Here is a 27,400-nt window from a genome sequence, read left to right on the forward strand (position 1 = left end):
GATTACACCGTGTCCCGCGAGCCCATTGTGGAGTAGCCAGGAGAGGTGTTTGGGGACAGGTCGACGCACTCAAAGTTATCAAAAAACCTAACAAAAGTTTTAGCTAACGCAGAGGCAGAAGGTGAGTACATTTATTTTTGATGTTCGTCGTCTTGCTAGCTTGAAACGTGAAGGTGAGCAGCTGTGTGAGCCATGAGGAGGAATGAAGCTCATCGGTTTTCATTGGAAATATTAGTAAATCTGTGATATCTCTAATATATTGTTTATTATTAATGCAGCCATCATCTTTAACTTCGTAAAAACCTACAATTACATTTAATTTAATTCATTTAAGCTTTTCAATACTGCATCTTAAAGCAAGTGATCTTTCTCAAGAATTACATATCACAAGCAGTTTAATACATTTATTGCATTACAGGGGTTTTATTGTAATGTAACCCCTTCTATAAACTTTGTACATTGAGTCGCTTACAGTTTAAAATGCTGTTTTCAACATTTATCAACATGTCATATGTAAATCCGGCACCATATATTGTATATAAACATGATGACATGCAAATGCTGTGCATAACCACCCACTTCACGCGTTTCCATTCAATATGTATTTCTGTGCATTATTTATGTTCTTTACTATTTACAGAAACAATTGACTTATAGATTTTGTATGTTGCTGGCTATTGTTGTCCTTTATGTAAATTAATATATAGACCTACTTCTTTACCTACTTGTATGTATATGGCTGTATGTCTATTTCTTATGGAACTGTTGGTATTAACGAGAGCAGCTTAAACAAGAGTCAATTTAAATGTGCATGAAAGCTTGGTCAATAAACCCTGATCCAGATTCTTATTAAACTAGCAGCATAAGGGTGATTATAATGCTGATTTCTCACTTCCCTTCTCCTCTCATTCACCAGCTGAAAGGGACACATCTGTCCTGCCAGTGCCGCATCTACCATCCTCCATCTCCAGGAAAATGAATCAGTCGGTGGCAGTGCAGATGTCAGTCACACTCAGTTAAATGTTAGTGCTACTTGAGCAGATATCGCTCGGCTGGCCGAAGAGGAAAAAGAAGAAAGGGGCTGTTCAAGGTGCTGGAAGATGTCTCTCTGGGTGATACTTCCCATCAGCCTTCCAGTGCTGACCATCACTGGGATATGGGTCGTGTAAGTGTTATATTTCTTTTATCAAAAAACTTGTTAGGGCTGTAATCCTAAAATCTCAAGTACCTCTTTAAGTTTGCTGAGACTGAAATAATTTGTGAAATTATCTACTGTCATGGTTAGTGAGTAGGCCTGTGCAAGCTTTAATATCACAGATGATTATATGGATAAATTCACTATAAATAATAGTGATGCAGAGGTATTTCTTCCTGACACCGTTTGTCAAAAGTGAAAGAAATTTTTTTTTCCATATAAACATGTAATTTGTTCATTGATAGCCGCAAAAATGAGCTTTATTGGTCTTTCACTCTGTATGTTTTAAATGCCACCAGGCAGCAGATTAATAACATACTGCATAAAAACCTCCAAAGCAATTGTGTGCAATAGTGTAATAAAGTCAATTTGCTTCATAAAACATTTGACTGCTTAAATCTAAATAAAAACAAATCTGGTTTTACACACACCTGTTCTGCCTGCACAGCCATCAAACAATCACAATCATTTTCAGAGCCTTCCTTTAATTTAGAATGAAACAAGAAGATAACATAAAAAGCTTCTCATCTGCAGTTTGCATTGTATAAAAGAACAAAACATCAGAATTATTATCAAAATGAAAGGGATATCTTTACCAATGATCTGTCACATAGAGTAAAGATTCTCACTAATCTATGTTTATGTTTAAGCATAAACCGTTTGATACCTCAGCCTCTCTTCCCAGAGAGCAACACTGCATATTTTCCCTGAAATTCCTGGCAGCCATGGTGATCTCATGTGGATTAACTCACTCTAAGACGAACCTGGGATTATCACCCCTCTCTTAAATGTGTCATATGCAGGTTCACGGTATAGCTTAATTACCTACAGTACAGTATCTGAGCAGATGTGCAGAGAGGTGTGACTGAGTACCTCCTGGTTATGTTTCGGCTGACAGCGCTCCTCGCTGCTCTGTCATTACTCTGAAAGCAGGAATGCAAACCCCAAGGGGAGACAGACAGGTGGCCCGATTCCAAATTGCAATAGGTCTTCTGTATCGAGGCTGTGTGCTACACCTGTGATGAGCAGAGTTGGGAGTCAGCAGTCAAATCAGGTGCCAAAAGTGTCACAATGCACACAAATAACTGTTTGCAAATGTGGCTGCTTCATAGTCCAATCAGGAGTGTGTATTCAGGTGTACAGAGCTCTGCAGGAGAGAAAAGGATGAGCTATAAATGTTGCAACAGACCGACAGTATACTGAGGTAGTGCGGGTGAAAATGCCAGCGCTGCACATTCTTTCTTGTTTTACCTCTGAGGTAAAAAGTTGATTGGAGTTAAGATGCCAAACGCTCTGAACTGTCAGTCCATTTAAAATCATTTCCTTCCCGTTACCTTGACAAGGGCGCCTTGTTTCTAAGAGCAGTCAAGGGTCTTTTTCCAGACTCGTGGAATGTCAAAGGATGTGACATGTTGCGTAACTCCCTCTTTCACTGAGGGTGATTTGGGGGGAGTTAGGTAAATACTGGAAAGGAGAAAAAGAGAGCGTAAGCAGAACTTTCACTCGGCATCTGGTGGCCATGCCCGGTGTGCGAGAGGTCTGTGGAGCCAGGAGAAGGCTCAGGCTTGTGCCAACCAAAGAGTGTTAGCGTAGAAGCTTTTGCTGACCTTTATTAGTTTGGCTTGAAACTGCAGTTCGGCTTCACTGTCACCTTGTAAGATACTTCTAGTGGTTTATTTTGGATTCTGTTTTTAGCTTTTACTGCCCAAAGTAAATGTGTCACACCCTTTCCTGTGGTTTCCAATGTGTTATTTTTGTACATCTTTTCACTCTCTATATCAGATCTTTCCATGATAGTCCTCCTTAGATGTTCTTTGTTCAGTCCTGAATAAGTAAAAGGTCTGTCCCACCTCAATATTGCTCGCAGACATGCAATTACTGGTTAGAACCACTGTTGAGCTTTAATGGAGGTCTCATTACGTAAACAAACCTATTATTACTTGGCCTTCTCCGGGCACAGAATGCACTCGTATAGTTTCACACACAGCTCAAAGGACCTCTTCATTGTGTCCCAGAGCTGCACTGCTGCTATTTTCTCTTTGGAAGCTGACCAGATATAAAAATGTGCCCGAAAGGTTGTGGAAAATGTAACAACTTCATTTGGCTGTCGTTTCTTTTCCTATATTTTTCCTAATTAAGTCCCGTGGTAATTCTTTACAGCATTGTATGCCTCGTGTGTTTACTTCAAGTTTAATGTCATTGTATAGTTAAAGAACTCAGAGGTGCTCCGGCAGCTCTTTACCTGACGGCCATATTCCACTCACATCATTGGGTTTCCTCACTGCATTATGCAACAGTCCGGCTCTTAACAGACAACATGCCCGCCATCTGGCTTAATATGACTTTCACATGTTGCTTTGCATAATCCAATGCCAACCAAATGTTAATTACCTCCACTGCAGTCAACATCAGAGCTGTATTCACCGATTAGGTGTAGCGTTAGAAAACAAAGAAAGCGGTTGCAAAAATGTTGAGTTCCGTCTTTTTCTTTTTAAGAGTGAGACAGAAGATGAGCCACAAATAGATACTCTGTAATATTTATTTTAAAACAGCAATTAGAGCTATTCGATTGGCTTAAAATCTATCACAATTAAGTGGATAGATTGGCCACTGTAGTAATCATGTTGCTATGTTGTTTGATTTGACTTTCTGGCTGTGGGATTTTGTGTTAGATCTCTCCTAGTATCCAACACAATGCAAACAGAAGAAATTGTTCGATATAAATTAGTTGTAAAAATAAGCTTCTTTATTGTTTTCTGTACATATCCATATGCTGTCGGAGATATTGGCGGGGCCTTCTTGCCCTGATGTTTTAACTAAGTATGTTCCCACAACAATATTAAAGCCACTGTCAAGCCAAGACAACTGTTTTAAGTTAAGTTCAAGTAACAGTAATGGCAACTTACAGTTATGCTAGCTTGCTATATGCTAACGTTAGCTGATTGTACCTAATGAGCTATCAAATATGTTGCTTAACATGTAATATCTTTTCAATTGTCCTTTCGGTTTTTGGTTAATACAAAAGTGGGAAATGAACAAGATTTTTTTAAACCCTGCATGTTTACACGACCCTGAACACAGCAGTACAAAATGATAACGGCACATGAGCTTCCTAACCTGAGCGTGACGTCAAAGGAAAATGGCAACTGTGCGGAGAATCTTTCGACACGTGAAACATGCAAACAATGAAGGATGTTCCCCGTTAAATTCTGAATCTTAAGTCGCAGATATGACATTGTGGAAATTCACTGACAGCAGAGTCTTTGTTAGACTTAATATTGGTGTTGCTTCTGTAGATATTGTTATGAAGCATGTATGTGTGCACTGTGCTTGTCTGCGGGTAGCAGGTGTGTGTGCATCTGTATGATATATCTCTATCCTTCAAAGATGGTTTGTGAGTAGGATACTGTCTGCCATGGAAACCAACTTAATTGATGCTTAACCTCCTCCTGAACTATGACTGCGTTCACAAATCAGGACAAATAGTCTCTGTATCTGACTCTCTGTCTCTGACTATCCGTCCAGGCCAATGTAAATATAATTTTATTTCATATTTTACTGTTTGCTGCATGTGTGTGTGTGTGTGTGTGTGTGTGTGTAAGTGTGAATACCGAGAGGATAGACAACTGTTGTTGCTTTCAGACTTCCCTCTGTACCTCCCTGAAATAACTGCCTGTAAATATAGCTCAATATGATTAAAGTCTTTAGAGTTTAAAAGTGCAGTTTGGCATCTGTTAAAAGACAAAGGATTGTTTCTCACTCTGCTCCTTATTTAAAACAGTCATGGCAACTATTCCTCTGCATTTTTGTCTCATTTACATCAGCTGTTCCAGATGCCTTGGACTTGTATGGACAGAGCAGACAGGTTGAGTTATACGTTTTACTGGCTGGGAAATGATTAAAGTACCGACACTGAAGCCCTGAAGCAGCAATATCTAAAAGTGACGCTTTCACTGGTATTTCATCAGCTTCACTGCAACTCACTGGTAGAAACAAATCTTCCCTTTAAGTGCAAACTCAGTATTATTTTATGTTATTATTTATCTTATTTATTTATCCATTATTCTAGTGGTTCCAGCAGTACAATATAAACCACTTAAAAGCAATGACAGACACATTTATGAGCACACTTCCTTTGGCAGTTTAGCCACTAATGGTCTGTCAGGTAAAAATTATTTGCTTAGTTTAGGGCTGAACGATTTAGAAAAAATGTCTCATTGCGATTATTTTGACTTATATATGAATTGTGATATTAAAGGGAATTATAATTTCTACATTATTATTCTCATTTTCATTGTAAAACATACTAAAATGATTCTGGTATGTTGTTTTGAGGTTGGCGTTTCTGTTTCTCTTTATCAGCTGGTGTACTGACATATGATATATCTCTAAAAAGCTGATACTGGCTAACATGCTGCCTGACAAATGTAACTGTGCAGTTTTATTTAAATTGATGCCTGTCAGTCTAAATTACATAACATCCCCAGAGCCTACAATTTAATCAAGCTTCAAATCTTTTATTCAAATGTTGACACTAACTGCCCATTAAAGACATGCATGGCAACATCCAGCATATGGATCATCAGTCTTTACTTGATGTATATGAAAGTCTTTAGCTTGAAAAATCCAGTTCCTACCTCTTCGCCCCGAAGTCATTGACTCCTGTGTGAGGCTGGTCAGTGACTCGACTAAATAAACAGTACTATGGATTCAGTAATACTCACACCAGCGTGACTGACTGACAAGAACCAGTCTTTTCTCTCTTTGGTCCTCTGAGTTCCAGACGGAGTGATAAGACCTGGTCAAATATGAGGTCACCTGGTCCTTCAGGTTGAACAAACAGACACAACTCAGTGTTAGGTCAGACTGGCAGGATTGGGCTGTTGTGGAGGTCACCTGTAACTTTCAATTAATATCATTTAAAAGACTAATTTTAGCAGTAAAATTACCGCCCAAGTGTAAGAGGCCTTTTTAGAACAGTGTACACAAGGAGTTTACTGTCCTACAACTGTGAAATATTGTCTAAAGGCTCGACAGGCGGCTTTAGCTTTATGCTAAAATACAAATAATACTTGTTTTACGTTCTTCTGCTTAGAAAGTAAACGTACACAGACATTATTCCCCCTCATCATCTCTGTCTGTGTCTCTCATGTGGCAACTTTTGGGTGTCAGGATGTTGTGTTGGCTTTGATTATTCTCTCTCAGCTCTCCTTGCTGTCTGTTGCTTCAATTATCTTGATTTAATAATCTGTATTTATTCTGAAATATTGATAAATGTTTACCAAGTTGACCTGTATACCACAACAGTTTCCTCTTATTTAGTCTAATCATACGTTCTCTCTGTTGTAGGTACGCCATGGCGCTGTACAACCAGCATGTCTGCCCTGTGGATAACTGGTATGTTGCTGAGTCCTTTATTTTGCTGTTGATCCGTGCACACTCAAAATCATCACGTGCATTTTGAGGATTTTTTACTCTTCCATTGTTTTTATCTGCAGAATGCAATCAGCACTATTGCTACATTTAGTATTTAGTTAAAATCCGCCTGCATAAGCCAAAAGTATTAACTGCAGTTAATAATGTGATTTAAAAATCGTGATTATTCTCATGCACTGTCAGCGAGTGACTGAATATTCCTCTGGACGCTGGGTTTGAATCAGACGAGCTGATGTTAATCTCTGCCAGCAGAGCCAGTATTTGATGACAGGGTGGTTATCTTCCACTTTGTCATCAACCCTAAAAACAAAAGGCAGCCTGGTTGTAACCCCAAAACATGGCACACAAACAATGGTTGCTGTTATTGTTACTGTGCTGTGGTTTTGAGTGTAACATGAGGCCACACATTTTTAGAGTTTATGAGTAAAATATTCAAAATGACATCTGCGCTTTGTTTTTGTCGGTGATATCCAAGTTGGTTTGAAGCTGTGTTAATATTTCCACAACTTAAAGCTACTGTGAGGAGTTTTTAACTGTTTATGAAACAGACTGAAATTAATTGTCATCACTTTATATGACCTACAAAAGCAAACCAAACCATCAGCGACAAGATCGATTATTTCTATACATTTTTAATGCCTGAAACTGCTGGTGGGAGGGGGTAGGTGTCAGACGAAGCAATTTACAGCATGCTACCTTTGTTTACATTTTACCGGGCAAACATTTAAGTTAGTGATACACATGACTGCTAAAGAAAGCAGGGCGTGTTTTAAAAAAAACAAACACTTAAGCATGTACAGGACAAAATCAGCAAAGAGATAAGAGGTACGGCTTTGTCCACAGGGGGCGCTATAATCAACACAAACCTAAAGTTCCTCACAGTAGCCTTAAAATAAACGTGATTTTTCTCCATGTGTGTATTTTTTTCACAATTATCTTTGCTTTGTTTGATGTTCCAGGTTGTACAACCAGTCGTGTGAAGAGGAGCTGCATTTGCAGAGTGGTCCAACCTTGTGCTGCACACTAGAAAATGTACCCCTCATCAGGTCAGTGAGACTCGCACTCTCACATCTCCCATTCGTCTCTCTTGTGTCTCTCTACTGTCGCTTTGTTTCTAGTTTCTGTCTGGCTATTAAAAACAGGAACACTGTCCCATTGTTTTACCCGACCCCTGTCGGCACATTGTTGATAAAAAAGCGAGTGAGCTTAAAGGAGACGTTTCTCCTGAGTGCGGGTGTGTACTTTTTCTGAAAATAACTTGGGGCTGAAATATCCTGCCGCCTGCCACCGTGGCAGTTCAGAGGCGAAGTATGGGTCTGCACTTTACCATGTAAACACACGCACGGAGGAGTCGGCTTACATTTGGGAGGAAATCAAGACACTCCCACTCTTATGTTTAGCTTGTGTCCCTGTGAGCTTTCATCATCAAAGGCCAGAGAGTAAATCTTCTGGTATGTATATAAACCTCGGAGAAATTAGTGGAACAATGCTAACAAATCACTGCTTGAACACATGAGGAGGACTTGCATGATAATGTGACTTAAAAATATAAAGTAGCCCTCAAACTAAATGTGCAAAATGTCTAGTCATTCTTACTAATGCAGTGCGACTGTTGTAGCTTAATCTACAGTTTAAAGATTACTTGTGGGGCCCTTTGTAAAGTCATATGCTCGGCAAGCCCGACTAAATGTCAACGAACATCCATCCAAACACTAGCTACATCAAAGATCTTTCAGAAATCATCAGCGCGAGTATTAGTCTGTATGAATTTTACGTTGTACTGAGGAATGCGTGTGTGTGACTGCAGTCAGCTGAGAAGGCTTTGGCTTTGTTGGCGGCGGCAGCTCGGGCACAGACAGCCTGTGTTGACTGTCTCCTGCTTTCCCCTCCTACAAACATTTCCCATTCCTAGAGCTGAGGCAGCGTGCAGTAGGTGAAAAGTCAAAGGCTTGAAGATGGATGGGAAGTGAGGAAGCGTGATTCTGCCCCCTCCCCTTCCTCCTTATTGCATGAGCAGGAATGCATCTCTGCAAACATGCTGTATCACGGAGTGCACAACATGGGAGGGGAATAAGTGGTACTGTTGCTGTGTCGTGTGCAGGAGGTTGATTCATGACATTTCACTGATTTATCTCTGTTTACTCTCTCTTGCAGTAAATGTGGGACTCTTCCCCCTGAGAGCTGCTTCTTCAGCCTTATCTGCAGCACCGGATCCTTCATGGGTAAGGCATCGTGTGCACACGTGAACATCACACACACACACACAATGTCGTAGGCATTGATATCAACATCGATTTCTGCTGTAAGTCACCTTGTCACTGATGAAGAGGCTTTATTAGGGATTCAACCTGCTTATCCTTTAATCTGATAACTTTCTCAACTGACAGAAACCAAGGTGGCATTTATATCTTGTTTATTTCTGACTTCTAACAAACAAAAAAACAACAACAACAAAGATTTGCAGGTAACTATCATGTTTAATTTAAGATGACTAAATCATTAATCAGCTCTTAACTGACAAAATACCTTGATCAAAAATATGTGAGGGGATTTTAACTGGTTCTGAAACAGTTACAATCTAACACTGATGCCTCTATATGACAGGAAGCAGGAATATTGACTGTATCTATATGGTTATTTTTAATGCCTGTCACTTCTGCCACAGTGAGAGAAAAAACACTGCACATGGATTTTGTTTCTATGGCAACAATTAGTTTAACTTACTCGAGGCTAACAACAAGCTTACTACGCGTAGGGCAATAATAGCACAACACTTACCAGCAACTTTTAGTGCCCGACCGATCTGCTCCCACACATTTTTCGGCTTTTCGGTCTTTATTGTGATACTGTGTAATTGCCGTATCGTTCAGCTCCGGGCAGACAGAAACGGCCAAAACAGGTTGCTCCTTCATGTTTGGTGGTAACCAGGGTGACGAGTGGCGCCCCATCTGATTGGTTGCCTGAAAAAAGCGGCGGTGACGACACCAGCGCGTTCCTGGAATGTTCAGAGATTTTCAACTCGAAGTACTCGGAGCGGGTGCACAAAAAAGACGCTGGGTGCAGCACTTTTTCTCTAAGCAGCCACATACGCTCTGTCCTCATTGGGACCCAATTAGAAAAATGCTCTATGTGGACACAGGGCCATATAAAAAATCCGAATTATAAGTCCAGATTATAAGTCGCAGTCTGTTTTTGGGGGTATTGCAAGGGGAGATTTCAAGTTATTTCACCACTATTTCAATTTATTTACATTTGAAACACATTTAAAACACATAAATTACAGCCTGCGATCTGTTTTCACCATGTCGAGTTTGTAATCCTGATAGCTACCGGTGCTGTGGTTGAGCTCAGCCTACGGTAATGTTGATTGTTATGAGGATGGTGGCTGCACTGGGGATCACGACGGCGCATGTCTGTGACGAAGCTTTAGCCAGATTATAGCCTCATCGTGTGGGTAAAATACCGTAACACAATCTCTGCATTTCATACTGGTATATTAGTTGTACCGGAATATAGGACGCAGCCCACTTTTTAGATGGAAAAAATGTATTAAAAGTGCGTCTTATACACCGAATTTTACAAAACAAAATTTTCAATAATTTCATACAAAAAAACAAAACAAAACAAAAGTAAAGGTCCAAAAGATTTCTTATATATTCTCAAGCAAAAGGAGAGAAAAAGAACGAAAGAAAGTTTCAAACTTTCCATGAACACTAATGGTCATTCCTCGGCTTAATATCTGCTTATTTTCTGAACATTCTTTTAATCGTACAAGTGAACGTAGTTCTTTTAAAGTTTCACAGTGAGTAGTACGTCAGTCAGTTAAAAGGAAGCAGGAGTTGATTTTTCTTTAGTAAATACTACATACACAAGTTCAGGACAGCTTTAAAGATATAAAATGTACCGCTTTGTCCTCCGGGGCCGCCAAAATCAACATAAAACATAAGCTCTGCATAGCAGCTTTAAATGAACACATTAATCATAACATTTATGAATAAAGAAGGAGGCATCACTTCTTATTTATATCATACAATATTAATTATGATAAAATGTGTTCCTCAAACTACATCAGCGTTGGAAATCAGTTGTAGTAAACAAATGTTGTTGTTCTTCAGCTTGTGTTTAGACTTCAGAGTAACATTAGTTTTGTTCCCCTCAGAAAATACAAAACCTACAACCACACTGACCAGGAGCCAGAGCAAACCCTGCATGTGGTCAGTCTGAATGAAAGGGGGAGGAAGAAATAACAACACATTTAGCCTCAGAAGGGTTTCATGCAGAATTATCACACACACACACACACACACACACAGCGAGTGTGTGTTTTATCAGGCACAAGGAAAACACGCGTGATGGAGAGAAAAAAGGAAATGAGCTCCCATGTGCCGGCCTGCATGTGTTTTGTGAGTCTACACGTGCTGTTCCCTGCGTTAACCGGTGGGTCTGATCTAGTTAATGTTTCCCAGCTGTGGCCGAGACATGTTTAGCGTATGTGTGTGTGCACAAGTGTATAAAGCGGGGGAGAGGTTGCTTTGCCTTGTCTGTCTTTTCATAAGGAGTCTCCATGACTCTAGCAGCTATTTAAGGCCTGCACGTCTGATTGGCTGACTTTGTTGACCCATCTGAGAGCAAGGCAGAGACATAACAACATGATGATCACTGTAGGCTCAAAAATAACATATAACTTTGTTAGTATGTGTGATGCTGAGATTCAAATTACAGCTCTGGCTGCCTGTGACAAGAATGAGAAGGCCTGAATGTGTGTATTTATTTATGTGTAGGGAGAGCACACATAGTACCCTGTGCTTGAGACGTCCCGGTTGGGTTTCAGACTGTTGCAGCTCATTGTGAAAGTCCAGCATTTGACCTGCAGTGTTAGCCAACCATGACCCCTGAGCCACAGTAGGGTCCTCTGTCATCCTTGTGTACATATATTTGTTTGTGAGAGGAAGGATAAACACTCGACTGTGAAAAATGCAACCATACAAAAAGTCATGTTGCAGCCAAACAATGCGGCACCACAAGGTTCAAAGCCCAACATAATAAGAGGAGATTTTCTGCCTCCACTGTTGACGCCATTGCTCAACCATGATGACAGTTCATGTCTGCCTCAAGATGTCTTGGGTGTTATTCTGTTGTAATTTTCCAGTTAACTGTGTTTACACACAGAGCTATCCTATCCCATTATTCCTCACACAATGTGTCCGCAGCATAACTGTGCAGCCAGACAGCCCCCTTCAGAATCAACTCCACATCCCTTATCTACTGTATAATTTAGCGGTAATCACACTTTTCAGACGATTTAATAAGACTGCATGTTGCTTTTTTCTTTGGACAAAATCAGCAAGAGTATCACATAGACCCACAAATCTGACCTCAACAAGCAGGTTATGTTACAAGTGCAGGGTGCTGGTTTAGCTCAGTTGGGAGAGCAGGCGCCCCATGTACAGAGGCCAAGTCAGAATCCGAAATACTCTATTTATCCGGTCTGATCTGATACAGAGAGAAGCATGGAGAAATATATGGCATAAAAATAGAAGTAAAAAATATGTCAAATATGTGCATTATACAATAAAATAAGAAATAAGGTTAAAGGTTAAATGCTGATAAGTGGATCTATGCTGATTTAAATATGAGGTGTTATGAGGAGTTAAGATGCAAAAGAGTTGTATTCAAATAAGAGTTATTTACAAATGAACAGAATAAGGCAGTATTTATGTTTACATTAAATCGACAGTATTTATGTTTACATTAAATCGACAGTATTTATGTCCTCGACCATGAACGGATTATCATGACCACGGGCCCTGGGCACAAACTCGCCTGGGCCTTATACAAACGCACGCCCTGCCTGTCCCCTCACCATGTACAACAATTTGGCCGCACAATAGCATGGGGCAACCCACATCTAGGGCTGCATTAGCATCCAAGTCCCTTGGAGGCAGCGCTGTAGCATCGCCCCCCTGCTAAAAGTGTCACCATCACCTTCCACTTGCCTTTTTGTCGAAAAATGTTGAAATCGAGTATATTTGATGTATCAAAGCATCTTTCTTTCTTTTTGTTTGAGTTTTGCCAACCTACTGGGCATACTTTCTCCATTTTCAAAATGTTATTTTGACCACGAAACCTCGCACCCTACGTCACTGCATCTATTGAATTTAAATAACATTTTATTCAAACAGCATTGTCAAAATAACATTCATTTTATCTTCAACATTCATTCTTAAGGCCAATGGCCCCCATTGGCTCGGGCCCTGGTCATGTGCCCACTTTGCCCATGCATTAATCCATCTATGTCCTCGACGCGTCGGCCGCAGGTTCGACTTCGCCTCACAGCCCTTTGGTGCATGCCATCCCCACTCTCTCTTCCCCTTATTTCCTGTCACACTTCACTGTCCTATCCAATAAAGGCAAATAAGGCCCCCTCAAAAAAACACAAACGCAGCTTTCAGAATCTGACGGGCAGTTTCTGAATACTCTGTATTGTTTCTTGCAAGGAAAATGAAAATAGATATCTTCCTCTTAAGTCAGTGAGTCTAGCTGTTTCTTGCAACTTCTATGAGGTTAAATTGTTTCACGCAATGCACGTAGGCACTGCCAGAACAGCTTGGAGGCAGGAAGACTTGGCTTTCTCTGTCAAAATGGCACGCACTGAGGAATCATCTGCTTTAATTGACTACAGTTTTTTTGGGTAGGGCTTTTTTTGCCTTTATTACATAGGACAGCTGAAGAGAGACAAGAAATGTGGGGAGGAGAGAGTGGAGGATGATATGCACCAAATAATTTGCAAACCAGGAGTTGAGCCTGCGATCAGTGCGTTGAGGACTGTAGCCTCTGTTTATGGGGCGCCTGCTTTACCAACTGAGCTAAAGCAGCTCCCCTTTAGTTGACGACATTTACCATCAATAATGATTGGATATCCAAAGACAACAAGGCAAAACTCAAATGTCGTTTACGTAAAGAAATCTGTTCTTCCTTTGGAAAACATTTAGATGTAAATATTCGAAAAAGACGTAACAACACGCCTGTGCTCTTCCTGTTTTAGCCGCACGTTATTACATAAATAGTGGTGTGAATTTTCAAGCTAAATAACTGCACTATATTTAGATTAAAGTCAGGCTGCTTTTAAACCTGGTTGAATGTGTCTGTGGCCACCTCTGCAAGTGATTTCAGGGCATCAATGGTGACATTCTTTCACAGCCTCCTTGTCTGTGTATTTTTCTACGCCAAATTAGTCTCAATGTAGGTTACATGTTGTAAAGCTGAAGTGTTTAGCGCTCTACAGAACTGGGTTAAGCTAATGTGGCATGTAGCTGTACAACAGGCTATTGTAAATAACAGGTGCTTAGCTTCTTAGCCTATTGATTTCTGTCTTACTTTGTGGATTGATCTGGCTGCAGGCGGCTCAGGAGTTTACTCCTATCCTTGATTAGGTGGACTCACTGAACTGTATATTGCCTAATAATTATTATTCTCCCTTTTTATCGGAGTTCCCACCTCTCTGCCAGTGTACACATACAATGTTTCAAAGACAATGCATGTATTCTTTCTCAGCACACCGCCTGTGGGAGAGAATGCAGGCGGGTGTTTGGGTTGAAACGCATCTCCTTGTGGGGACGGCAGGGTTTATTTAACTGTGAGGCGTGGTGTGGCCGATGTGACGTTTATGGGAAATGGACTTGTGTGTGTGTGAATGCGCACTGGTTGGATTGTTTAACCCTGTCTATGCAAAAGCAAGTCTGTGCTTGTGACAGCAGGGCAACATTTCAGTGTGTCCATGTTGTTGCAAGGTAACATTGGTGTGTGTGTGAGAACCAGTGTGTGCGTCAGTGTTTTAGCCAAGTCTCTGCTTCCTCCCTTGAGCTTCCTGTGTTCAGAGAGAGGGAGTCAGATCCGGAGAGGGCGTCCGTGTGGAAGGTGACAGAAGCTGGGACTGTTTAAGGGATGCTGGTTTGCGTGTTGTGTTTATGTAAACTTATTCCTGTTGTTGTGCTTTAATCAGACAACACTTTATCCTGACTGTCAGAGGCCAGGTGGAGGGCATCCATGCTGCTTACTCATCAGACACGCGATCGTCTTATGCTGTAGGAGCCTGTGACCCCTCAACGTGACATGCATCCTTTAAAGAAATCTGCAAGAGAACAGGCAACACAGATGAGGCTATTAGAGCGCGCAAAATAAAAGTTAAACGTGGATTTAGAGAGTAATGAAAAAAAATGTTCTTCCTTGTCTCCAAGCTTCGGGCCGAGCTTACATCATCTTTGTATAACCGCTAAATGCCAGCAAGTCCAAACAAGCTCATTTGTAATGATGAAAAAGTCATTTTGTTGCAAGAGGAAAAAAAATCCACAGCCAGCCAGAGAGTCTGCAGCGGAGAGGTAGAGATGCCGTAATCTAATGAAACAAACTGCAGCTGACTTTCTCGGCCCTTCAGCAGGAGAGTATGTTCTCCATTTAAAAGAAAAAACGAAGTTGGAAAAAAAACAAAGACAAGATTGTTTCCAAGCCCGGAGACACTACTGTTTGTTTTTCCATGATTGTAACTGAAATCAGTTTGCCAGGATGAGTTTAGTGTGGAGGTAACTGAGGGCAGCTCACACACACCAGAACAAACTCTCCCAAGGACGGACTTGAGGACCTGAACAAACATACATACATCAACATCGTTCAACATTATATAATATGTATAACATTAGCTTCATGTAGTGACACTGTTTACATTGACCTGTTGCACTGCTTATCTCTTTCCAACAGTGTCTAACTGTACGGTCCTTGAAAGATGAGCAAATAGATACTATATGATAAATCACACTGCATGTAAAGCCAAAGTTTGACAGTTTTTGTTGTGATTAATGGTGGCAATTCAGTGATTTATTTGCATGCGGTGTTTTTTAAGCATGCACATTTTTGCCATTTAGCAAAATTTACTCACTTCACGACTAATCCTTCATTTTAAGAATCTGTGTTTTATTAAAAATACATCCATCATCTTTACCACTTATCCTGTTCAGGGTCGTGGGGGGGGGGCTGGAGCCTATCCCAGCTGTCATTGGGCGAGAGGCAACCTGGACTGATCGCCAGTCAATCACAGGGCTCACACAAAAGCCCCTTTTACACTGTGGTTCCGCCTCATCGCCGTAACGGAGCTCCACCGTCATGCAGCCTTTGTCATTCTACATTGGGCCACGCCCTGGAACGACTTCGCCCTACCGTTTCGCCTCTGTGCGTTTTACATAAAAACACGAGGTGCAAGAGAGGCGTAATAATCCCCCCTTGAACTGGCAGTGTAAAAGGGGCTACAGAGACAGACAACCTTTCACACTTATGGGCAATTTAGAGTCACCAATGAACCTAACGAGCATGTCTTTGGACTGTGGGAGGAAGCCAGAGCACCCGGACAGAACCCACACATTCACGGAGAGAACGTGTAAACTCCACACAGAAAGGCCCACTATGCCCAAACCAGGATTCTAACCAGGAACCTTCTAGCTGTGAGACAACAGCGCTAGCAACTGCAGCACCATGCAGCCAAAGACAGGAGTACATTAGAAAGCCAACTTTAATCAACAGAGTCTAGATGACATTTATTTACGGTGCTGTTGTGGTAATTTTTTTTAGATATCCTCCCAGATTTATGACCATAATTTCCCCTCATGTCGATCACAAGAACGTTCCAAAACATAATAAATAAATCAAGATAAATGGCGGCGGCATTATTTTTTCCAAGTCATCAACATTGGGAATAAAAGATACATTTAACAAATACATGAATCATTGTCACTGGTTCACATTGAGGTTGTGGCCAGGTTTTGAAATGTGACCCGTCACTGAGACGCTGGCCTAGACTAAACCCTGAGCAGCGGAGACAAAGCTTTACATTGTTAAATCCTGCACTGCAGTTTTTTCTTTCCTCTCTGCGACCACAGTTTCCATTTATATTCTCGTCTGGCAGCGTGGACCCTCTTTAGGCTTGCTTCATACACCGAGATGGTGACAGAGTTAAGACAACAGCTCAGTCTCTGAGACAAATGTACGCGCTTCAGGTCAAGACACGAGGGGCTCCTTGTCCCCTCTTTTCCGCTCACCCCCTTAAACGACCCGCTTTCACCGAACCCAGGCAGCCTTCGTCGAGCAATAGCTGTGAGGCCCTAACAAAGAGAAACCAGGCGGGGGTCAGCTCCTCACTGCAGCAACAATACCCCCAGTCACAGCCCATTAGCACTTCAGCAGTCTGTCCCATATACTGTACTTAGTTTCCCTCCACCTTTTAATCTTATGTAAGACTCATACCAACCCCCACCCATGTGTCGCTCCCACTTTCCCGCCATTCCCTGCCTCTCATATTCCCACTTAAACTTTGTGTAACTCTAAATCAGCTTTCTGGAAATCCTTGTGTTCTTTGGCTAAATGAGACGAGTGAGCGTTAATTGAATCCAGGCCCTGTGAAATATTAACACCATTACCAACGGTGTGTGTGGTACTTTCCCAGAATAAGTAACTTTGCTCTCTTTCCTGCAGCTGTTTATCGTTCTACTGATGCAGCGTTATTAATCTGCTGCACATGTCTCTTTTATGTCTTTTTGTCTGTAGTCATGGTGATCGTGCTGTTTCGTTATGCCCACGTCATTGAGAAGCACCAAAACTGTGTACTCAACACGGCGAGTCTCTCCACAGGCTGGATCTGTGCTGCTGGACTCATCATGGTGGGCAACTTCCAGGTAAGCTGACTCAGTTTACTTGCCCAGCAGAATAAACGATGATGAATGCAATGCAGAGTTTGTTTGTGACAATAAAACATCAACAGAAAAACAACCTATTCAACAGAAATATACCTGCAAGTATAGTTAGATTGATCTCGTAGTTCAGCTACAGAAAATTATACAACTTTTTTGAAAATTAATCATTTAAAGTCCAGCTCCAGTCATGTTTTAAGACACATTTAATTACCTTATAAAAATCCTCCCAAGGCATCTCCTCCTTCTCCCTCATTAAAAATTCCTCAATCTGCATCGTCCCCGCCCACTATGACCTAGTGGTGGCAATTTGTTGAATCTTAGCTAGCTTGAAATGTAGTAATAAGTAGTCGTAACGTTAACGTTAGTAGTCAGTAGTGAGTTTGCAAACATTACGATGATGGTTACAGCTGGCTCCCGCATCGCCGAAGTGGTTGCCATAGGTTACACATAATGATGCATAGCGTCACCCTGTCCATTAAAGGGATTGGCTCCTTAGGTTTGTGATGTCACAAACCTGCCAATCTGAAAACGTGTTGTTCAGCCTGTCCTTGGTACACTGCAGTTTAAAAGCAGACAGGCCCAGCCATGGAGATGACTGCTGATGTTGTCCCTGATATGTCTTGTAGCACATGAAGAACACCACATGGAGACGTTTACAAGGTTAAACACTTGATTTTCACTGGAGGGGGTCTAAAAGAGTTTTTCGCTGTTTATGAAACAGACTGAATTAATTCTGATTACTCTGTATGACCTACAAAAGCAAACAAGTCCATCAGCCGCCTTTGTTTACATTTTCTAGGGCAAACATTTAAAGTGAGCGATGCATATGACTGTCAGAAAGCAGGATGAGATTTTTTTGTTAAAAAACACCACTTAAGCACGTACAGGATAAAATCAGCAAAGAGATAAGAGGTACGGCTTTGTCCACAGGGGGCGCCAAATCGACAAAAAACAAGTTCCTCACAGCAGCTTTAATGTAATAAAAAAAAAAACTCTCTAGTTGCAATTTCTAAAATGTGAGGATGTGTTGCTTTTTTCGGTCTCAGTTCAAGAAAAGGTACATATCTTGGATATTATGACTGCATTTTCTCAGTTCTCTGATATTTTATCGACCAAGAGCTGTCAAAAAGTTAAGCAGCAGAATCAGAATTTACATAAGTAACCGTGATTTGCCTAACAAAACTGCATTTCTCAACATGTATTTCAAACTCTATTTACACTCAGGTGTGTTAAAGTCTGTGCTGTTGTCAAAGACACAACCCTGCACTCCTGTTTCTGGTAGCGTTAAATCTTTGGCACTAAAGGAGGAATAAAACCTGTAGATGTTTGTTCTTTGGGGGAGAATTTCTTCAAGTTTAAATATTTGGAGACCTGGCTGGATGCCTTGACTGTGTGTGCGTGTGAAGCTAGAGAGCTATAACATGTAGCTTTAATGAGACATCCTTGGTATTTTTCAATATGAGAGTGGGGGAGTTCATATAAAATAGACACAGTTTGCTTATTGGGCTGGATACTTCTGTGACATTTTGTCACCATTTATTTCTGGATTGGTCCTTCAGCTCTTAAAAGACTGTGAGAAAGTTTCCTGTTGATGGGAAATAATGGGAGCGATGAGGAGGAAGAAGACATGTGTCATGCACGTTTGCTCTGCTTGACCACCAAAATGCTCGTTCAGCATTTGAAGTAAAATATTTTGAAATGAAAGCTTGTTTCATCATACAGTAGAATCATTTTTCCTTGAGTGTGTAGCTTGTCACTTTCCACAACTCTACTGCTAAACACAGCGTCCTCTCCCTTCTTAGTCTTAACATCAAAATATGCTCATGATTCATGGTGTAAGCGTGCTTGGCTGCTTAGAGAAGTGACTACAGAGATTTTCACTTTCATATCCCTTTATCCTGCGACATCATCATTTTTCATCACGTTTTCTGCGGTGGAAACAAAGTGGGGAGAGGATAACTGAATTGGCAGTGCTCCTTCATGTGGCACTGTGCTGTGTGTCTGGTGTTGTGTAGCTGAGAAGGATACTTAATTTGATCTTTTGTACGGAAAGCTACTTTTGTCTGAAGTTGACTCTGTGATGAAAAAGAAGAATAACCGTCTGACAGGAATGTGTTGAACAGATGTGCCTTGTCAGTTTGTCTAAGAGACGTCTCCTCCTGCGCCGCGGCTCTGCAGAACTGGGAGGAATTTAACGGGAAGAGCCAGGGGGAAGTGAGTCATCAAGTCTGGCCATGCATAGAAAGGAGCTGGGCAGACAGGGTGTGTGTAGCAGAGGCCCCGTCTATAACCTATCACAGGCCGGATCTTTGCCGCTCGCATCTCTGGCAGTTTGGGACATTCCAGCGGGATGGAAATAGACATGATGATGGAAAATAAACGTTTTTAACCACATTACAGAATAGAAATCTGATGCAAAACGAAGCACAGACCCACATGCCCAAAAACACGTGGACACAACGTTCTCAGGAAAACACAATAAATACGCCGGAATCAGGGGAGAAGCCAGCAGCCAAATTTTGATGAAGCTTACAGATCAAAGAGAGTGAAAGCACCAAAAACACAACACATGGAAACAAACTCAGCGGTGGTCTCCGCTTCAGTTTGTAGTTCTGTGTTATGTAAGAGTTTGGCAGCCAAGCTGTGGTGTGGCCACTGGGGCTTTTCCTGTCAGGCGGTCTGATGGTTTGGCCTGAAAAGTGCATGAATAGATGATGGAGAAGCACATCACTGCCACACAGAGGCCCACGAGTGTGGCAGGGTAAAGTTGAAAGCTGCCGTAAGGAAGCTGCAACAAGGAGTTTGGTAATGATGCTCCAAGTGCATCAAGAGGTAGTCCTACCTATAACAAACATTCTTGCTATTTGCTTCACATTGTCAATTGTTTGAAAACCTAGAAGTGCCTTAAAACAAAAAAACATGTACGGACAAAATAAGTCCCTTAAAGTGATAATCTTGAAGATCTCAGTTTTCGTTCTCTTTGGCGGCACCTGTGGTGATTAACGGTAATTGTGGGAGCACACTTCCCAGATATCCAGACAGTGCTGCATGTGTGACGTCCACGGTTGGCTCCGGTTGTAACTCTTGATTTTTTCTCGCTGACAGTCGCTTTCCTTTTTAGACTGTTTGCTTCATCTGAGCGTCGAGTTTGTTTCTTTTTCTTTGGATTTTCACTTATTTTTGAAGTTGTATCTGTAGTCATCCATCTTTTCTTTGTTTGTTCAGCCATAGTAGATTACTGTTTACTCGCAACACTTGCAGAGACCGGAAAAGCAGTCGCTTAGCTCCGCCTACCCTCTCTGGCAGACCAAACACTGCTGGCTGATGGAAAACGCGTCACTAACTGGGCGCTGCTTGTGATTTTTTCCGCAAAAGTCACCACCGACACCCAGTCTGTAATTTTGTAAATGCAAAGGCTTTCATCAGTGGGCCACAGCCTCAATCACCAATGTGTTACCTCAATGGCAATAGATAGTTACTTAACGGACATTTATTTACATGAAAATCTTTGAGATTATCACTTTAAATCCTCTCTAAAAGCCGAATGGGAAGACTTGTATGTCGGTAAAGTAAATATAAAGCAGCCAGCAGCTGGTTAGCTTAGCTTAGCACTTAGCATAAACGGGAAACGGGTAACAAAAACATCCCTCCAGCCCCTGTTAAGCTCCGTTATTAGAGGAGAAGAGATGAAACTAAGAAATAATTACTAAATTGGTCTGAATGACTAATAATCAAGTACGTCTGGGTTTCTGTTGTGTAGCAGCATTGTGAAGATTTGGCTAAGACATAAAATTGGCTAGACCACAAGCTGCAACACGTTTTGTGAAACTTTATGAAAGATTGGAAAAATCCAAAGCAATTTCGTCAGTAAAAGCTGGAAGAAAACGTGTAACACACTCATGATGATAGTTGAGGTAGTTACGTTTTTGCTCTTAAGTAAATTCATGGACTGTACGTATATTGCGCTTTTCTAGCCTTGCAACCACTCAAAGCTGCTTTTACACCACAAGTCACATTCACCCTTTCACACACTGATGGCAAAGGCTGCTCTGTAAAGTGCCCAACTGTCAATCAGTCATCACATTCACACAACGGTGGCTATGACACGTTGACATGTAGACTGAGGGAGCTGGGCATCGAACCACCAACCTTCCGATTGAAAGACGACCAACTCTTCCACTGATCCACAGCCGCCTAATGTCTAATTATTTATGACTACAGGAGCTTGTTGTTGTACGCTGCAGAGCTCTGAAAGCTGGTTTAAAGGGTCTTTGCAATAGGCGTTGGAGGTGACACTTCCAGTTACAGATTCCAGAAGGTGTTAGTACAGCAGGTGTGTTGTAAATAGGTGGAAGTCAGTAAAGTGTCATTTAATTTCCCTTTGTTCAGTTTCCACTAAGTGACCAGAAGCTGACAGAGCTACATGTACATCCTTTCACCTCTCGTGTTTACTTTCTGTATCACTTAAATACCCAGTCGCTGATAAGACATGGTGACCGCTTCCCTTTGTGTCGGTGTGGTGTGAGCTCTGCTGATTCAAACGCTGCACTTTGTGAACATCGTTACTATTCATTTATGCAGGAGAGCTGCTGGTCAGTGTCAGCCCGCAAGAGCTGATTTATCAGGCTGAACTTGCTTCGTCATCAAGTTGGGTCTTACATGAGATCGAACTGCAGAGGTTCAAATCCATCAATCAATCAAATATTATTTATATAGCTCTAAACCTCTACAAAAGATATCTGGACACCTTGAAGTTATACGACACTTTACATATAAAGCAACTGTTGGTGTTTGTGATATAGAAAAGTTCTAAGACTTTTAGATTGACGAGGCACAGGACAGTAAAAGGCACCACAGACTGCATAAAGAAGCCACTATTTATCACCCACTGGTTTGTGGACTTCACTTTTGAAGCCATGAGTTTTTCATATTTGAGCCAGAAGTGACCATATTTGGACGAGAGGGTGGATAAGGATTGATACGCCTGTGTCTTGATTGAGAGCCTGGCAAGGCTTAAAGCACACTGTGCTTTATTGTGTATTTTACTCTTAAAGGGCCAGTTTGGCGATTTTCAACCTCATTATGCAATCATGGGGAGCTAATGCCATTAAAGTAGAAAAAAATGCAATTTGGCTCTGTGCCTTTGGAGGACGCTATCTGCTTCTCCAATGGGCCCTGGAAAAACCTCCGCTAGACTACGTAAAACGCCTCCGATGTCATGTCTCGTTCACAATCGTCAGGTTTGAAATGTAGACTGCAGACTGAAGATTTTTTTTAGACGATCCACCGGTATATTCTCCTTGTATTTCAGATTCTGTACCGCTCTGAGCCGTTGCCTGCGGCGGAAATGGTAGTATTTTACTCCAGCATCTCTCGCTGGGCCGTTCCTCTCAGAGGGAGGGGCGCAATGCACGCTGGGTGTTGTAGGAATGTAGAAAACCACGAGCTGTTTGTACAACTTTCTCCACAGCTATGGCGCCAATTTCAAATATTATTGCTTCTGTCGATTACAGAGAACACCAGCTTTGACTGACAGTGGCTTTTCTCCTTTAAGGGGCCATAATTTGAACTTCATGCTGTGTTGAAGAAGAAGACAACTATCAACTCTGTAAAAATTGTTTACTAAAGTTATAAATAAAGTGATAATTAGGCGCATTTTCTCAATGACTTCCAAACAATCTGACTTCTTTTTTTAGGCCCTGAAAGCACTGTTGCCCCCTGCTGGCCATTTTAAATAAAGCAGGTTTATGGCACTTCTTATTGACCTTACTTTTCAGACTTGGAGGCTACATCCACTTCTTATTGACAATCAGACGAGGCACACGCTTTTTAGATTAAAAATAAAATGTTAGAAGTGATGGATAAAGGCAGGTGCAGAGAGAAACGTAGTTCCTGATGAACACGTACTGTACGCTCATAATGAGAGCTGATCCACCCCCGTATGTCTCACTGCCCCATGTTTCTTAATGCTTGTGTTTTCAAATTTAGTCCACTTCACTGCTCTCACCACCCGACAGTTTTTCATCATCTTCATTGTTTCATCCAAACCCCCCGCCCCACCTGCCCCCCTTCCCTGCCATCGTCTGAAATCCACTGTGAGCCGCAGCGTGTGAACACATGGTCTTAGCATGCTGTTTAATGTGTGAAAACATACATTAAGTAGAACAGCAGGCGTTTACTTGCCTGCTGGGTTAATGTGTCACTTATCCAGCAGGTAATGACTTCAATTTGTGATAGAACTGGGACACCTGGCATCACACTGGACACACACACACACACACAGATACAGAGACCACAGGGGAGGGTATAGATTCAGGCTGCGACTAATATTTATTTCATGGTCAATAAGTCTGCTGGTTATATTATTGGCCTTTTTTATGCCTTACTTAAGAGAGAGAAAGAAAACAGCTTTAGAAATATATATATAAGTCATAAATATATAGAGGGAAAATAAAAATGGCAAGAGAAATCCATCCTAACGTCAGACAACGAAAGCAGCAAATACTCACAACTGAGAAACTGAAACCTGAAACTGAAAGTAATCATTTTCATGTTTCTCTTGCAATACAAACAGCGATCAGCCATAACATTATGACCACTGACAGGTGGAGCGAGTAACACTGATTATCTGTTTACAATGGAACCTGTCAGTGGGTTGGATATGTTGGGCAGCAAGTGAACATTTTGTCCTCGAAGTTGATGCGTTGGAAGCAGGAAAAACGGGCAAGCGTAAAGATGTGAGCGACTTTGATGAGGGTCAAATTGTGACGGCCAGACGACTGGGTCAGAGCATCTCCAAACCTGCAGCTCTTGTGAGGTGTTCCCGGTCTGCGGCTGTCAGTACCTACCAACAGTGGTCCAAGGAAGGAAAACCCGTGAACCAGTGACTGTCATGGGCGGCCGAGGCTCACTGATGAGTGTAGAGAGCGAAGACTAGCAGATACCACAGCACACCTTCAGTGGTCTAGCGGAGGCCACGCCTCCACGGGTCAGGGTTGCTTTGGTGGCGAAAGGGGGACCTATGTTAAGGCTGATTGGCGTATATTGATTATCACAAGCAGCTCTAGTGTGGATACATCAGTTTAAATAAGGTGCCAGGAGAACAAAGCACACAGTTTTCTTACATTACTGAGTACAGTGAGTAACAGATTGGCAGCACTGCAGCGCTCAGACCCTCACAGTGCCAGTATCATGTACAGTAGATGGAGAGGTGCAGAAACCAGCCACTTAACTCTCACTCTGTCAGGCCTGGTTGTATTTTCTCTGCCGTTACAGAAAACACTGACATTTTGCTGTGTGTGCTTTTCACTGAACTATGTGGAAATCCTACTTTGCCACTTCAGGGATTAACCTACTGCACAAGAATGTTGAGCGTGTACTAGCCGGGTCATTTGACAAATGGCTTAGAGGCCAAATAACTTCTAGGCCATTGCTGTAATGATCCCTAAGAGTTATGTGGAGCGGAGAGATATTGTTATTCCAAACACAAGGCTCTGAACATTCAGCGTTAGCCAAGAGAAGACATTCTTTGTCATCTGTCTAAATGAGTTTGGTCCTTTGAGATGCGTTTGTAGCTTTATTCCATGATCTCGTATCTGGTCGGATCAGCACATCTGAGCTCTTTGTGTCTGTGTGTGTGTGTGTGTGTGTGTGTGTGTGTGTGTGTGTGTGGATCCTGCAGTGGGAGCTGTAGTCACATGATCCAGAGCAGCTCTTTTGTGTATTGTTTCATATCGCTCTTGTGACCAGCAGGGAAAAGGAGACGTTCTGTCGCTCGCTGCTGTCTTTGATACTTGTCTCTCTATTCTTCTTTGGCTCCCACTACAAGACGTGGAAGGGGTTCAAATACAGTGTTACACAACACTGGAAAATCTGACCCAGCTGTTTGAGCCAGAAGCTAACTGATGTTGCTGCCTTCTGAGTGTTTCTGCCATTCTCCTGATGTGTGATTTATCTCTCTTTCTCTCTCCTCCTGTCTTTTCCTCACAGGTGGATTATGCCAAAGTTCTCCACTATGTCGGAGCGGGCATCGCCTTCCCCACCAGCATGCTGTTTGTGTGCCTGCAGTCAGCGCTGACTTACCGACTGGCCAAGACCCAGGGGGAGTACAATGTGGCCCACCTCCGGCTCATCATGACCCTGCTGGCCTTCGTAGCCTTGGTGCTCAGTATCCTCTCCAGCCACTAACAGATGGCCGCCTTTGAGGCTGTCAAGTGCTTTGAAATAGAGCGTACAGTTGTGCTGCCAGCCCGAGTAAGGGCAGAAACATCCCCTTCACTCATTGCAGTATTCAATGTCACATCTGTCAAAAAAGATAGGTTGAAGAAATATTGTCAAATAGATCTTTTTTAGACATCACTTCATGGAAATACTCTGCTTTACTTTTTGCTGAGAATAACATGAAAAGATCGATATCTGAGGCCGGTTAGCTTAGCTTAGCATGAAGGCTGGCAACATCAGTTTTGGTTCTGTTCCAAGGTAATAAAATCCACCTGCTAAAACTTCTTTAAGGACCATTGTGTAGGATTTAGAGGCTTAAAGGGCCAGCCGATTTTAAACCTCAGTCCTATCATGCTATTATTGGGAGCTAATGCCATTATGGTGGAAAAAATACAATTTCGCTCTGTGCCTTTGGAGGACGCTATCCGCTTCTCCAATGGGCCCTGGAAAACCACTGCCAGACTATGTAAAACGCAACATCTGGCGGAGGCCAGGGAGCTCGCTAAACTACACTTCCTCAATCTAGACGCCCGCCTCCCATGTCATTCCCTGTTCAAAATCGTCAGGTTTGAAATGTAGACTGCAGACCTGAAGATTTTTTAGACGATCCACCGGTATGTTCTCGTCATTTTTCAGATTCTGTTTCGCTCTGAGCCGTTGCCTTCAGTGGAAACTGTAGTATTACACTCCAGCGTCTCTCGCTGGGCCGCTCCTGTCAGAAGGAGGGGCGCAATGCATGCTGGGTGTTGTAGGAATGTAGAATGGGCGAAACCACGAGCTGTTTGTACAACTTTCTCCACAGCTATGGCGCCAGTTTCAAATATTATTGCTGCTATTGATGACAGAGAACACCAGCTTTTGCTAACAGTGGCTTTTTCCAGGGGTGAATTGCTCCTTTTGCATAAATTACGTTTTCATTAGTACATTAGTACAGTTTTTTTGTTAACGTAGAATGAGCTCTATATATATCTACAGGAAGGGCGGGTCCTCCGACTTTGTGATGCTATTTTTCTCCTGTAGTGCACAAACATGGCTACAAAGCAGGTATTTTTTTTGTTTTGTGGACACCCAAAGTTCTCCTATACCTATCTGCAACCTCACAGCTAGATACACAAATAAATTAGTGCAGACATCGCTCAGACTTTGGCTTCATGGATCAGGTATCATCTTCTCACCTGTATCTTTAGCAACATGACCTCACCAACACAGCTCCGTTTTTCTTTTTACTTTTTAATCAGTGCAGTTATTGAACTTGTGTGGATCAGGGCCAAAATTAGGGTTACTGTGCATGAACACTGCAGAATGGTGAGCACAGACTTTCGCTGTTGTTGCCCTTAACTTTGTTTTCAGGCGGGGTGTTTTTCTGTCAGGAGAGCTACGTCCTGCAACACGCGTCGGCCATCTTCGAATGGGTGTTCTGCGTCATCATCATGCTGTTTTACGGGACATTTGCCTTCGAGTTCGCCGGCATGTCAGGAGACACTATGGCCGTGCTGGCCAGAGGAGGGGCCCTGGGACCTGCTGGGAGAGAACACAAGGTGGACGCGCTGGGACCACTGGGAGGGCCCGGTCCTCACTCGCAGCCTCATCCGCACCAACCTGAAAACATGTCCATACTGTAGCCTGCCGGCACATCTCGATGCCACATGGTTGGCTCGTTTATTCCTTTCAAACTCTGGTTGTTGAATGAATTTAATTATTCATTTCCAGGCACATTCCTCTGAAGCTTTGAAACGAACCAGGCCAGTGCAGTCGCTGTTCACGGCAGAGTGGATTCTACTATTTCCACCACAGGGGAGTCGATGTGCTGCCA

General features: G+C 42.2%; 1 protein-coding gene across 1 annotated transcript; it reads left to right on the forward strand.

Moving 5' to 3' along the window:
• The first annotated feature begins 47 nt into the window (after positions 1-47).
• On the forward strand, positions 48-27,209 carry LOC138588872 (transmembrane protein 150A). The gene is made up of 8 exons (XM_069659119.1): positions 48-121; positions 917-1,165; positions 6,545-6,592; positions 7,591-7,677; positions 8,786-8,853; positions 17,222-17,349; positions 25,357-25,534; positions 26,938-27,209. The coding sequence occupies exons 2-8, from the start codon at positions 1,101-1,103 to the stop codon at positions 27,207-27,209; spliced, it is 846 nt and encodes a 281-aa protein (XP_069515220.1). The 5' UTR covers positions 48-121; positions 917-1,100.
• The last annotated feature ends 191 nt before the right edge of the window (positions 27,210-27,400 follow it).

This window comes from Semicossyphus pulcher, unplaced genomic scaffold (assembly GCF_022749685.1).
Source record: "Semicossyphus pulcher isolate SPU_LCO1_2020_fin unplaced genomic scaffold, fSemPul1.0.p SCAF_12, whole genome shotgun sequence".
Taxonomy (NCBI): domain Eukaryota; kingdom Metazoa; phylum Chordata; class Actinopteri; order Labriformes; family Labridae; genus Semicossyphus; species Semicossyphus pulcher.

Excerpts from the sequence above, each read along its gene's own strand:
- LOC138588872 (XM_069659119.1), top strand. The coding sequence starts at position 1,101 with ATGTCTCTCTGGGTGATACTTCCCATCAGCCTTCCAGTGCTGACCATC. Across the intron at positions 7,678-8,785 it reads GAAAATGTACCCCTCATCAG|TAAATGTGGGACTCTTCCCC; the intron begins GTCAGTGAGACT and ends TCTCTCTTGCAG. Across the intron at positions 8,854-17,221 it reads CAGCACCGGATCCTTCATGG|TCATGGTGATCGTGCTGTTT; the intron begins GTAAGGCATCGT and ends TTTTGTCTGTAG.